Here is a 14,812-nt window from a genome sequence, read left to right as displayed (position 1 = left end):
AAGTCTTTCACTTTTAGAACCTGTCAGTCTGTAAGATTTCAAAGTGCTTTCACAGTTTACGCAAGATGCATTGAGAAGACACCTCGTTGATAAAATCTTACCTGTTAAACAGTGGAGTGGAGCATGAAGCAAGTGAATTACTCGTGCTGCATTTTGAACCTGTAGTTTTCTTATGCTGAAGAATTTCAGATTTGATAATGAGGCTTTCAGCTATTCCTTTCAGTATTTTTCTACTGTGTGAATATAGCTGTAGCAAATGTTAAAGTGTAGGACTGGACACTGGAATCTCTGGATTTTGGATTCGGGCATGACTTTAAGCCTTCTGCTTCAGTTTTCCCGTCTGAATGTTTCAAGAGTTAATATCGTCTGTCGTGCTAGATACTTAGGTTATTCTTTGGGGTTTTTGACGCTGCTAGAGAAAGCACTAATTTTTCTTTGAAGAAAACCGTAAGTCTTACCCTCTTCCCTTTTCACTTTGGGTGATGGGCCTTCTGTCAGGAGAGGATGATATCTTAATGTCCTCAAAGACAGCTTTTCTCGTTCTTCATCACCTGCAGTATTCTGTCCTGAAATCTGACTCCCATTATCCCCTTTGTAGTCAAGTTCTGTTTTGTAGGAATCGTTCAGCATCTCTTGGTGTAAGATGGGTCATCTTTACAGCCATTAACTTTTTATAGTACTCTAGGTAAGAATACATTGCAAAGGTGGCATCAGGACTTTCTCTCTGCTTAAGCATCTGGGCTTCTGGTGTTCCTGCTTTGCAACTAATCCACCAACAGACATTCTGCTCTGTGCTAGCATGCTTCTAGGTAGGCCTTCTAATTGTCTTCTTGCCTCAGTTGTCATTGAGAGCCTGACTAACTTTGGACCAGGTGACAGCCAGTTCCCTACATGTTGTTCTCCCTGGTCAGTAAATCTCTTGAGTTCTGTTTCAATGTGTTGTGATTTTCATAGTTTCTCGACTCCTTCATTCTGTCTCATCTGGCCTGTTTGGGGGCTTGATACTACAAGATGGTGTTTATAAAGACGGCCTGCATAGGCAAACCATGCAGCTAAAGTAATTTTTATCCATCTTATTTTTACTCTTAGGCATTGCGGAATATCAATCCCAGCACAGCAAATTCTCCAAAACATCAGGTAGGCTCTTAACTGATGTTTCAGCATAATTAGAAAAATGGAAGCATTAAATTAGGCTAGCAGGGTAACTTTTTGCTACGTGAAGGCATTCTAAAAGAGGCAAATGAACAAAAAACCCTACTAGCTCTGCTGTACACATTTTTGGACCATTTCTGGCCATGACCCTAACATAGTTTTGAAGAGTGCTGCACTACCACAACTTTATATCAATACTTAGAGCAAATGAGGAATTCATTGCACATTTTTCTGCATTGAAAACAACCTTCTTGTTTAGCATTCTTGAGGATACTGCTGGTTCCAGTCCGGATGTCATCAAGATGTGTATTTAAAGCAAACCTGCCGTTATATCTAAGGTAGTAGTTTGCGACTTTTAAGTACTGTTCATATGAATGTTCTTATCAGTTCATTTAAACAGGTATGATCTTAAAGATGGATAGCTGTAATCAGTTGATAAAAAGTCACTTGAAATATTTATGATTTTTAAGCGTGCATAGTGTAGCAAAATTATTTAAGAGATTACATTAGGAAAATAATTGCTGTGGGGATGTAATATGTAATTATTCTGGTTCGACGGGCTCCTGCATAGATCTATTTTCTGTGTAGGAAACGATAGTTCTCAGAAGCCTCCCATGCTCAGAGCAAAAGAAAACTGATCAAAATGTGAAGGATAATAAAGTTTAATGTAGACTTTGTTTAGGCTTTTAAGAAGTTGAATATAGAATGAATCTCTGAAAGTGGATTTTATGGATATGTTCAGAGAGCTTCTTGCTTGCTATTGCTAACATTCCTAATCTGCTGGTTCTTAGGACAATATTTATATTGGCTCGTACTGTAAATTGTTTCTCTAAGAAAAAACACTCTACACACTAGGCAAGAAAAACAGAATAAAAGAAAGTATCCTGTGTTTGGGGTATAGTACTGGTGTACTATTGCATTCTTAAGAGTATTGCAAAATCTGTACATTGGTAGTTCTCTTGAGAAGATCATCTTCAGAATAGGAACCTGAGACCTTAGAAACAGTACTGACACCATGGAAATACTTTCCTGTTTGGTAATATCAGTGCAGCTCTAAAACAGAAGCATTTTAATTGAGACATAATAATTTGATTCACTTACAGAGCATTGACCACATAATGATCTTATCAATCAATACTAGATCCTATTACGGAGGAGAAGAAAATTCCTTAGGAGTTGTTGGTATACAAGGGAATAAACGGAGAAGCACATTCCTCCACGGCAGTTGGAAACACCTAATCTTCTACCATAATTAGGTCAGACGGGACACTTACTGAGCATCAAAAGAGTATTCTATGTTTTCTTGTATGCCTGAAGCCCTGTCATACAACTGTTCGCTTTTCCACAGTAACTCATTCCCGTTGCCAACTCAGAAACATGCAGCTGATTGAGAACTTTGGGATCAGTTTCATACTTAGTAAAAGCAGAACTTCTTGAAATTTTGTCTTAAAATACTAAAATGCTGCAAAAACTCAAAGGGACCTTATAAGTAATTCAGTAAATGTACGTATAGTGGTTGCTCTACTTTCTTTGTGATGGGAACTGATGAAAGATCTATGCAAAAATCAGGATTCCAGTTACGTATAACCAGGCTGCACACCAGGCTTACCTGTATACTCACCTGCCTGGGATCAGTTTTATGAGTCAAGCTGCATTTGAGTGATCTGATGGATAGAAAAGTAGGCAATCGCGTCAACTTAAAATCTCTGTAATGCTACATTATTTGTGTTGTATCATCTGCGTGTATTTTTTTGTGTTTTCACGCATCACTTCAATCATGTAATGAGCAGCCACATGTGGAACTGATTCTGGAAATTGTTCTCTAAATGCTTCTTCAGGCCTTGTACTAGGCAAGTGTCATCTGTCTTCATCAGTGATGCCATTACTGAAGTCCCACTCTGTACATCCTGTAAGGTCATATCCAACCTTATAAATCTGTGAAAAATCTCTGGAAAGAACTAACTTTTCTTTGCTCAACTTCATCTGTTTTGACAGATCATTTCTTTCCTTTGTGGAAAAAAAAAGAGTTTATAGAGAAATTACCTACTTTTGTGATGATGAAGTTGTGCTTGGGAGAAGAATGATAACTTCTCTTGCTAAATCTTAGAAGTTTCTCAAGGAATACTGAAAATAAAGTTTACATATCTTCAGTGCTCTTAATTCTGTGAAGACTAAGTCTATTTTAGAGGTGTTCTGTTTGTAAAGAAATGTTATGATACCAGCATTCTTGAAGCTTGGCTCTAATGAAGTGTCTGTTTCATTTAAAATAAAAAACCTGAAAAATGTTTCTTAACTTTCAATCCGATCTCTGAGCTTTCCTTAATTCCAGAATCAAATAGGCTGGCAGGGATTGGTGAAGGTCCTTCAGTCCAGCATCCTGCATCCAGACCAACCTTCTCTTCCTTCTTGACATTTTTGCCTGTGTAACCTGGATGCAGTGCCATCGTTGCATTGGTATCTTTGGCCATTTTTTCTTGGGTACTGAATTGTGCCCTTGCCAGTTTTTATCTGTCTGCCATGATACTGTAGTACCCTGTAGTGACAATAACACTCCAGGTGTTACGTGTGGAGGCCTTAGCACTTAAATACCTCCTGGAAAAATTAAACAATTGCTCAGCTGCTTCTTTTGTTGCAAGTATTTATCTTGTTTAAATGAGGATGTATTTTACTATGTTTCTAAAAATGGCCAAGTTAAAGGTATTTGAAGCAAAAATTGTAAGTCACATATTTACTGTATATAAACAGGAGCTATTGGTACATCCAGGGGTGTATATCTGTCCAGTTACTTATGCTCATCGTCATCAGTTACCTATGAACATCTTAAAGATGCCTGTCTCTCTTAGGTAAGGGATTGAGTGACTTGACTGTTTTTCCATCCCCACAAGCTCTCCTTCCATTTTCCAGTTGTCAGCAGTGTCTCACCTAAAGCAGATGGCAGTCAACTTTTGTATGAATCATAAAATTGGCTAGATGTTAGGTAACAGATTTCTTGCCTTCCAGTATACAATGGCTGAGATAGAGGCAAATAACGTTGAGGTACTCATGGCATTATTCTTGGATGTTCTGTGCAGGCTACTTTCTTGTGCTGAGATTGGAGGATCACTTGTCTGCCAGTAATATTAGGGTACTTGCTAGTAAGATCAGCATACTACACAGCTGTTTATGTGATAAGTTCCTCTGTATATGCTTGCTCATTCCATATGTACTGCTTGTTTCTAGCATTAAATGGAGATACCTGAGAACTGGATACAGCCCAGTTTCCTTGCTTCTCTGCTCAGTTGTGCTTTCCAATTACTTCTCTGTTACCTTTGTGCTGCTTTCATTGTAGTTCTGCATACCTGGAATGTGCTCTCTGTTCGTTGTCTTCATTCTTTTGTCCTTTATATTTTATGAACTACCTCTCATATTCTCTGTCCTGTTGCCCCAGACTTATTGCTTATCAACTTTTGAGTGACATTCTGGAAATTCCCCTACTCAGTGAAGAATCTGCAAAGAATCTGTTCCAGGAAAGTATTCATTTCTTAGGACACTGTTACTATTTTTCAGTAAAAGATTTTTTTTAAGTAACTTTGCATATATACCAATACAAAGCAGTGTTGCTTTCAGGTGTGGGCCATTTTCTAGAAAGTAAGGAAGACATCATTAAAAACAAGTATAGTCTTGAATTCTGTACTCTTGAACTTCCATGATGTTAGAGAAAGTGGAAGTTTCACTGAGGACTTGGTTTGGGGGAATTTTTGTTTTGTTTTGGGTTTAGATTTTTTTTATCTTGTAATGTCTTTCAATAACAAGATATGCTTGTGTTCAAATCTTAGTGGAAATGGTGGGCAACAGTTATTTTTGATTCTTAGTGAATCCCAAACAGTGTTACCGCTTGAATCTCCCTTAACCCTCTGTTATCTGAAGCTGACCTAGATTAACAAGGTAAATGATTTGTCTTGATTTCATCAATGTGTTCTTGTTGGGGGGCGTTTGAGGTTGGGGTTTGGTTGGGGTTTTCTTCATGGGCAGTTTTGTTGTGGGCTTGGGTTTTGGTTTTTCCTTTATGGAGATAAGGCACTGAAGCCAGCCATTTGGTCTTTGAGCATGGCTTTTGTGACCAGTGAAGACATGGCCACTGGTATACAGAAATGTTTTTGAAAATTAGATTTACAAGAGACAGGAAGAAAATAATGACTCAGTTGCAGGAAATTCACAGCTGTTTTATGACCCATGCTTTTAATTTGCCTTATTGCTTGGTATTTGATAGAGAAAATAAGTCTTACTTTGAAGAGGTCCATTACGGGAGGAGATTTGAGGAGGGTTAGCTAAGACACAGTGAGGAGCCTTTCCAACAAAGTTTGTTTCCCATTTAAAATTTTTGCTTCCAATTGAACTTTTTTAAACCAATAGTCACAAATAATAACTGGAACTTCTTAATTTAGTGGAAGTAAATGTTGTGTCCCCCTTGTGTTTTACTCACTTGATAGCTCTTTTTACTAGTATTAAGTTTTTCTTTGTCCCTTGTGGTTGAAGTTTCTATTAGATGTTTCTTTTGCACAGTGAACATAAATTGTTACTGATTTCTTACTCTCTAAAATCAATAACAGAATATCATGGAGAACCATCACACAGGTAAAGGACCTGAGCAACATGTATGATACCTTAAGTAACTTGAAGGTTCCAAGTAGGCAAAAATCAAGTTTGTATGCATTGATCTCAGTTTTCATTTAACTGTTGATATATTACTGTTAGCAGGTATATTTTACTTCATTGGGTAGCAAAACATTGTTATTCACTGCACTACTTTCCAGAAATCTTTGTAATTAATGAACTGACTTCTTCAATCTGTGGCAGTAAGTTCATCCTGTAATAAAAACCTTAGCATGTTGTCGCTACATACACATCTGTTTCTAGGAAAGCACTTGTATTTTAGGTAGCTGAAGATCAGTACAGGTAATGTCAAGTACCTGTTACTCTGCAGTGGTTGCACAGAGCTTTGTCAGAGTACCATGAGGCTTGCACATGAGGCAGCACACCTATGCAGTGCCATGACTTTAGAAATTAATTCAGAAGAAGACTTAAGCAGCTGTATAGAGCCGTCCTAAACCAGGGTGAAGACTGCAGCTGGGGATTTATGTGGTGTTTTTTAAGCAAAATATTTACTTCTTAAAGAACCTTCTGGCTGAGGTCTGGTAGACATGCTCTGGTAAAAGGGACTGCAGCAGTTTAAGCCATTAAATTCAGCTGTCTGCCAGAGATTGCCTTAATAATAAGGCAGTAGAACAGGATGTGTCTAATGTATTTTCATAATCTCTTAGTTGAAGCCTTGGTGTGGCTACACTGCAGGATAGATTAGACACCTGATCTGACTGTTTTTCAGCTAGGTCGGTTTTCTGACTTAATCGTATGGCCATACAAATGCTAGTTCCAGCTGAAGCTGAGGGAAGAATATGCAGTCAAATGTCATCTGTAACTATCAGTAAAAGCCACTTTGGAATTGCCCCTGGATTGTCAGCACAATGATTAAGAGATCAAGGCACACATCTTCTTCTGACCTAAGTAACAAACTAAACTTGTGAACACTATTAAATACAACAGCCAGTTTTATCAAGCCATCTGGAATTTCAGCTTGGAGTTGGATGTCCTCTAGAAATTAGGAAGATACTCCTTGACCTAATGAAATAAGAAGTCTTTGGTATTTCTGATGGGCAGTACACTAAGGTACTACTTTAAATACTGCCTAGAAAATTAAAGTATGTTTGGACATTAATAGGAAAGTGCTAATGAATGGGAGTCCTGTGTGGCTGGATTTGGGAGTATGTTGGCTGCCATCAAAGTACACAAAATATGGAACTCAGTTTTACTGCAAAAGCAACATTGTTGTTACTCAGCCAGCTTGGGAACTAGGTGCTTAGAATGTTCTTGGCTTCTGAAATAGTATAGCTTCATTCGGCATTGAGAACCATAGATCTAAGCAAAACTTCATTAGTTTGTATGGCAGGAGTTAGTTGTAAAATTTGAGTTTCACACTCTTGTTCTGAGTGGGAAATGCTGAGTCCTGGTAGCTAGAAGTTGAACAGTGGGAAAAATGCTTGAAAAGTCAGAAGCTCTGATTCCACTTGCACCTAAACTTTATGGATTAGCAAAATCATTCTATTGCTTGCTTGTGAATGTAGGTCTTTATGGATAAATAACCTGCCTAAAAGTCTACAGAGTAAATCAGAACTGTGTTCATTCCTTTTGTCTGGTTTTTATGCCTCTAATTGCTTCAGGACACATTTTGTGTCTGTGTAAGAGCTGTAGCTCACTGCAGTGGATTTCATGGGGTCAGTGGTGCTGATCGCAGTTGCAAAACTGAATCACAGAAGTACTGCTAAAGCAGTTGGTTAGCAGAAGATACGAGTCATGTTGACCTTGAGTATGAGATGGCTGTGAATAACAGCTTTTGCTAGAAGGAAACGAAACTGGGCAGAGGGAGGCCATCCAGCTCTGTGCGGGCTCCACGAGTGCTGACTCCTGCTGACTCGTACCTGCCTCGCTGGTGCTCCTGGCTGGCCAGGTGCACTGTGGAGCCACGGGCAGATGGATAGCAAGAGGAGCATGAAACAGTGGCGCAGCAAGGGACTGCAAAGGCAGACAAGAAACCAGACTTTCTTTACAAATGCCTGTTCCATTCTATGCTGCCTTACGTTCTGCATAGCACTGAGTTCTTTGCCAATATACAATGCAATTAATTATCCCTCTGTCAGCCTCCTAAATTAATTTTTATGGTTTTCATGATGGCGATACTGAAAGATTTACATTTCCCCCTTACACTTCACTAATGGCACAGCTCTTCATTGCTGAATTCATTTGCCTTCATCTGTCCATGTGTTCTCCCTGTTCCTTTTGTATACATGCTGAAACTTTGTGGGCCTCAAACAAGAGCGTAAATACTTAGTCTGAAGAAATAACTGGTACTGTAAGTCTTGCCCATAATGCCATGGTCTTTCCCCCAACACTTCTTTCCCATCCCAGTGAATCCTGTGGATCATTAGATAGTTGAGCAATGTTTAGAGGCAGAAATGTTGCAATTCACCCTTTCAAACTAAATAAGTCATAGAATAGTTAGGGTTGGAAAGGACCTTAAGATCATAAAAATGATATCTCAATTAAAGTAGCATATCATAGGTTCAATACAGTGAGACTACGATATATGAGTTGCCCAAGGAAGCCTTTTACCTTTCCTCAAATGCATGATGAAGATAAAAATGCTCTGAAGAGAGTAACTTTTTAAAGCTAATTTGGACATGGTATGAATGACCTGGAACTTCATGTAAAACTAAATCTGTATGCAGTTATGAAAAGAAAAGGTAAGGTCAGCCAGATAAATTACACAATGCTGACCTTATTTTCAAAATTTTTTATTGCTAAAGGAGATGACAGATCATTTTGATCTTTATGTAATAACTAAAATTCAGCTTTTGTGTTAACAATAGGAATGCTAAGCTTTTATTTTCCCAGAGGTACTTAAAAAAAGTTTTGAAATACTTACAGAAATAGGATGAGATCAAGTAATAGAAATCTAAGCCAGGATTTCGTCATGGTTTTATTTTTGCCTCCAGACTTTAAATAATTCTAATAAAGGATATATTTTAAAGCATGAACTAAAGCCTAGAGTTCACATTACTCTGTTTGGAGCTGGGAGGGGCTTGTACACTCCCATACATACTTTTGTTTAAGTGTAGGAAACAATCAGTTTTATAAGGATGAAGAAATTGAAAGACCATTCTTAAAGTCACACAAGTTTAGCTTCTATTACATGCGCGTTTTAGGAAGAATAGTCTTAATACGTTCTTTAGTCTTGTAGAAAACTTTGCTTATCTTAGGGTATGATTAAAAATTGTTCTGTGTTTCTGAATAGCTCATCTTTTTTGGTAATTTCTTTCTGTTTCAGACTCACAGATTGACATAAATTTATTACTTGAATGAGTAATGGAATAACATTCTTTCTATTGGGAAGTGCTGTAGTTCTGCCTCCTGAACTTCCTGAAGAAGTAGCAGTAATGCTACTTAGTAATAGCTAAAAATAGCTGTAGTTTTGTACTTTTAGCAATGTTGTTGTTGAAACAAGGCTAAAAGTAGTACTAATATTAAAGAGACATATTTCACTTCATTGTACGTGCCAAAGAATAGGCAAAATACAGTTCTCTCTCCTGGTTTAGTACAGCTTTTTTTAGTGAGGCTTCAGTGAAGTGTGATTTTTATTTATTTTTTTAAGCTGGCTGGTATCTGAGCTATATGTGTTTTTACCTTATTACCTGAGTTCATACATTGATGGAACTTCAGTCTCTCTCTTAGGCCTCTAAGGATTTAGAAAACACAACGGTAACTTTCCCATTTTTCCAAGTTGCTTATTCCTCTGTACTGACTTCTTTTTTTTGATTCAGGTACAGAAGAGAAAATTATGGGTTTTTTATTTCCTGCTGCCAGGAGCTCTTGGAAAGGGGATTTCTTTTTTCTTCTCCTATTAAAGCAATGGGTTTATTACATAAGCAAATGGCAAATGAAAATCATATGGATAAGTCTATAGAAATGATTAAAAGGTGCCTACCATCCCATGATCTGGAAATGAGGAGTATTGTTACTGTTTATTAGAACAGTGGCCAAGTAAGTGGTGGTGAGCAGAGGACTGGATTTACTTGGAGCAGGCAATTGGGTGTGACGAACACAAAAGCCAGTGGTATGTTTGTGCACTTTCTTCAAAGGTCTAAAACTTTTGGGTTTAGAAAACCTTCTAAAACAGGACATGAAACTTGGAATTAAAGGAGTTGTAGAATAATAATACACAGGAATGGGAGTGAAGCATATGCAGATTAGAAAAGGGAAAACAAAAGCAGGTGGTAGGGAAGCATTCAATATTTGGCACAATGTAGTGGAAAATAAAATTAACTTTAGACTTTTTTTTTAAATCAACTTTGAAAAAGAATTGGAGACCCCTCCAGTATCTGAAGGGGGCCTATAGGGATGCTGGGGAAGGGACTGTTCACCAGGGACTGCAGTGACAGGACAAGGGGTAAAGGGTTAAAACTTAAACAGGGGAAGTTTAGATTGGCTATACGGAGGAAATTCTTTCCTGTTAGGGTGGTGAGGCACTGGAATGGGTTGCCCAGGGAGGTTGTGAGTGCTCCATCCCTGGCAGTGTTCAAGGCCAGGTTGGATGAAGCCTTGTGTGGGATGGTTTAGTGTGAGGTGTCCCTGCCCATGGCAGGGGGGTTGGAACTAGATGATCTTGAGGTCCTTTCCAACCCTAACTATTCTATGATTCTATGATTCTAAGGATTATTTTTATGTATTAAAAGTCTATGGTAGTCCTTAGGGTCATAACTAAGAATAGATGAAGACTTCTCATTTTACAAGTGAGAAATACTGAGTATTGTCAAGACTAACAAGATTGGTTTGGCTTGATAGTAGCTTCCCAGCCACAGCCTGGAAATCACTTACTACTAATAATGGTAACAAGATAGTGAATAGATTTCTTTGCTAGTCTCTACGTTAACAAAGCAGAGACTTGGAGAGCCATTAATGATGCTATAGGAGAGTTGCTTGAAGGAAATTACTGTATTTTTCACATGTGTAACTCATGGATTACCTGTTTAAAAGTGGGTAGGGGGAGGGGAGCACTAGAAATTACATAAAATGCTGCTTATCACCACCAACCTTTAAATTTGTATTTTTTGTTAAAACTTACTTTCATTAAGCAGGCTTTATGGATGGATTGATTCAAGTTGGTGCACAGTCAGACGTGTAAAAATGCATATGTGGTCTAGGTTTGTAATTTCTGAAGTGCAGCATCTTGGTTTTACTGAGAAACTTCAAGGGATTTGAGGAGCTCTGAGATGTACATATGGGACAAATCACTGGTTTGATCAATCACAAATTTCAAAATGCATGCCTCAAACAGGAGTGAATGGGAACTTGCAGGGACAGACTCTAAACTTTGCTGAATAAAGCAAGCAAGGTAAAAAGGAAACCAGGGAGTAAATCAGAACAGAGGAAAAGAAACAGGGAAAAAAGTGCTGGTCAGCAGAGCTTGACAGACATATCTTAGGGGTCAGAAAGTGCTGACAGGTTTTTTTTTTTTTTATTTTAAGAATAGACTTAGCAAAAGATACTAAAGTGAACTAGAAAAGATCTCTATAAATACAGGTACAGTGAAGTCCCTCTAATACTGGGCTTAACTGGTGGAACTTTCATTATCATTGAAGGCCGTAAAAATTCTTGCCTTGTCTTCAGAAATACAATTTTATTCAAATCTTGTAGCTGGAAACAGTAAAAGCATCAATTACCTATAATTTCATGGGTTTGTATCTGAAAAATGCCTTCAAATGCCTAACATGGTCTTTCTTTCTCCCACTCCTGCTGTTCTAGGAATTGGCTCTCCGTAGCCAGCTTCCAACAATGGAACAAGACGGTGGATCTCAAAATCCTGTGTCATCTCCTGGAATGTCTCAGGAACTGAGAACAATGACTACAAATAGTTCTGATCCCTTTCTTAACAGGTTTGTAGGAGTAGCTACTAGAAGGGGGGGGAAAAATGATTTAAAATTCTGTTTGGTACATGTAATAGTTTATTTTGAACATCTGTGCGTGCCAAAAGCCACAGCTGTAAATGAATCTTTCCTTAAATGGCAAGTCTAGTAAAAGTTGAGGATTAAAAGCTGTCTCCTGTGGGAGGAAGTAGTCTGTTCAGACTTGTAGGAAGGTTTTTTATTCAGAGTCATAACATGTTTGCCTCTGCATAATCTGTTGACTAACAGTCATTTCAAATTACTGACTCAAAAGAATTTGTGAATAGCTTGCTATGAGATCAAATGAACTGTGAGGCACATTTAGGACTACACCTTGAGGTTCATTTTAAGGTTTCTCTATTCTCCCCTCCACTTCAGGTATTTAATTTAGCAGTTTTTTCGCTCGGTTAATGTTAGGTCTGCAGATAGTGGCATGTTTCAGTTTAAATGCTATATTATTTTGACGTGGGTCTTTCAGTTCAAGATTTAGAATTTTACAATATAGACTTATCTTTTTCCTATAACTTTATTCTTAACCCTTTTGAGCTGGAGTGTTTTGTTGGAAATACAGTTCTAATTACAGCTTGCAAGTGCTTTGTACTAGCCATTGCAACTTTGAAGAAACTGCTGCAGCTTGAGATAAGTTATATCTGTATTTTTGCTTAGCATGCTGGAAAGAAAAGATGAAAATAGTAAAAATCTCCAAGCCACATAAACTTGTAATTAATAGAGTAAGAATCTACAAACATTTCAGCAGTATCAAGTAGTTGCTGTTAAGTTGGAGTAGTTACTTTTGTAGTTCTTCATTGGACTGTATTTTGTCAGCATTCTGAACTGATACCAACTCAGTATCCCCTATCATGAAAGAGGAAAATCACATGTGAGAATTCATCACTACTTTTCTACATTACCTTGAAATGTTAGCTGAACTTTAGGATGCTTATTATGTGTGCTCATGGAGTATAACAACATGGTTCTCATTGATGGTACATTACTATACTTGTGGAAAACCCCATAAAGCTAATCTTGGTTCTTTCAATGTACTTCCATGGTTTTTGACATCAATACAGTTTAAAACCTGCTCAGAAGGTAAGAAATCTGCATCATGTTAGAACTGGACTGATTTTAGAGTAGGACAAGCTTAAATATCTGCCAGAATTTTAGATACTGAAAACTATTAAAATATTTATAAACCTTTGCTGCAATTCTAAATCCTTTCTTGTATTCTTTTGAATAACGTAATGTTGCTGATGTCTCACACTTAGGTTCTGCATCTGTAAAGATGTGTTGTCATTGTAACTTTTCCAGGTATTGATATTCATCAGTTTAGTTTCAGTTCTTCTCATTTTCTGCCTTTTCCAGGAGATTTCTTTGTCATTTTTCATACTCTGTCCTTACTGTAATTCTCAAAATTAGGAAACTTCAGTGGAGTTGGTGCAAGAACATACCTTCCATCTTGCCAGTGGAACCTGTTGTCATTCATACAGTTCAGAATCAGAGAAATGCTTTCTGTCTTTATAGGGTATATATGAAGTTCCTGGTGAGACAGTTCTCATAACTTGAGGTACTGAAGTTAGATATCCGAAGTGTAGATAGTTGAATTATTTTCTACTGCCTAAATAATCAGAACATCTGAAAAATTTCTGAACAGAATTGCTACATTAGAGCAGTTTCAGTAAATCTACAGTAGTGTTTTCACTGCTTCTGCCTGGGCTCCTTGTCACAGGTCCTTCCAGGAACCTGCTGCAGCACAGGCTGTCACTGGGCTTGCAGCTTCCTTCAGGGTACATCCACCTGCTCTGGTGTGGGCTCCTCTATGGGCTGCAGGGGCACAGCCTGCCTCACCATGGGCTGCACCATGGGCTGCAGGGGAATATGCTCCAGTGCCTGGAGCACCTCCTCCCCTTCTTCCCCTTGGTGTCTGCAGGGCTGTTCCTCTCAGATTTTCTCATCCCTCTCTCCCAGATGCTGCTGCACAATATTTTCACCCTTTAAATACATTTTTATTATCACAAAGGTACCATCACTGTCACTGATGGTCTCAGCTTTGGGCAGCAGCAGGATCATTTTGGAGACAGCTGGAAGCAGCTATGTCTGACATGGGTTCAGCTCCTAATGTCTTCTCACAGAGGCCACCACTGCAGCCCACCTGCTATAAAAACCTTGCTATGTAAACTCAATACACTGGCCTACTTCCCTGCCCCATCCCAAATTTGCCATTGCAGCTTGCTTGATCTTGCTGTCTCCTTTGGCAAGAAGACGGCAATAACAGAACAAATGCATGTAAGGCCCCATGTCATCACTGTTTTGTTAACTGTTCTGTCAACAAGATTGTTCTGAACAGGGTTTGTTTACAGGATGGCTCTGTACCAGTCTTTGGTTTATGTTAGGGCACTCTCTTGCCATGACATGTATGACTGAACTGGTAGTAATGCAACTGTGGGAAGCAGTTGAAGAATCACTAAAGGAGTTCCAACTATAGCTCCTATTTATAACAGCAGTGACCTAAAAATACACTGCAGTGGTTGATTAAACATGGGGACATTAGTAGTTAGAAATCATTTTTATCTTTATAGAAGTGTGAAAGGGTGTGCCATTATAATTTTTACTTCTCAAATAATTTGGGAATGTCTGTGATATGCTTCCAGTGGTTTTAATCTGTGGGTGGGTGTGAAAAGCTTAAAACTGCAGAACACGGGCAGTTTTTTAAAGCTACTTAAGTATGCTTTCATAGAGTTGAATTGAATCTAAATGATGTGGTTTTAATTGGAAAAGGCCTGGATAAAACAAAATTCAGATGTCTCACACAGGCAAAGGCTTCAGTTTTTGATTGGAATAGAGATTTCTCATGACAGCAGTGTTTTCAGAGCCCTTGGATTGGTTCTAAAACCAAGCATTTATTATAATAGGTAAACTACCCTAATTTGGTGCTCCCTTTCTTCTGTTGCAGTGGAACATATCACTCCAGAGATGAAAGCACAGACAGTGGACTTAGCATGAGCAGTTACAGTGTACCCAGAACCCCTGATGACTTCCTGAACAGTGTGGATGAGATGGATACAGGTCTGGTTTTGTTCATATCCTTAATGCATGTTTTACAAATACACTTGCGTCCATTTGCAATGAAA

The 14,812-nt window shown here is 38.3% G+C and overlaps 1 protein-coding gene across 8 annotated transcripts in view; it reads left to right on the top strand.

Moving 5' to 3' along the window:
- Positions 1-14,812, top strand: part of YAP1 (Yes1 associated transcriptional regulator) — an 87,188-nt gene that overhangs the window by 67,724 nt on the left and 4,652 nt on the right. For 4 of the 8 annotated variants that reach the window (XM_065678698.1, XM_065678697.1, XM_065678694.1 and 1 more), the window contains 3 exons: positions 1,090-1,137; positions 11,545-11,675; positions 14,635-14,747. In XM_065678698.1, coding sequence (XP_065534770.1) covers positions 1,090-1,137; positions 11,545-11,675; positions 14,635-14,747 — 292 coding nt within the window. The remainder of the gene's footprint in view (positions 1-1,089; positions 1,138-11,544; positions 11,676-14,634; positions 14,748-14,812) is intronic. The other 4 variants (XM_065678700.1, XM_065678701.1, XM_065678695.1 and 1 more) reach the window with 1 other exon arrangement.

Source organism: Lathamus discolor, chromosome 4 (assembly GCF_037157495.1).
Source record: "Lathamus discolor isolate bLatDis1 chromosome 4, bLatDis1.hap1, whole genome shotgun sequence".
In the NCBI taxonomy this organism is placed as follows: Eukaryota; Metazoa; Chordata; class Aves; order Psittaciformes; family Psittacidae; genus Lathamus; species Lathamus discolor.
The sequence above is the reverse complement of the archived record's forward strand: the minus strand, read 5'-3'. Positions and strand labels throughout refer to the sequence as shown.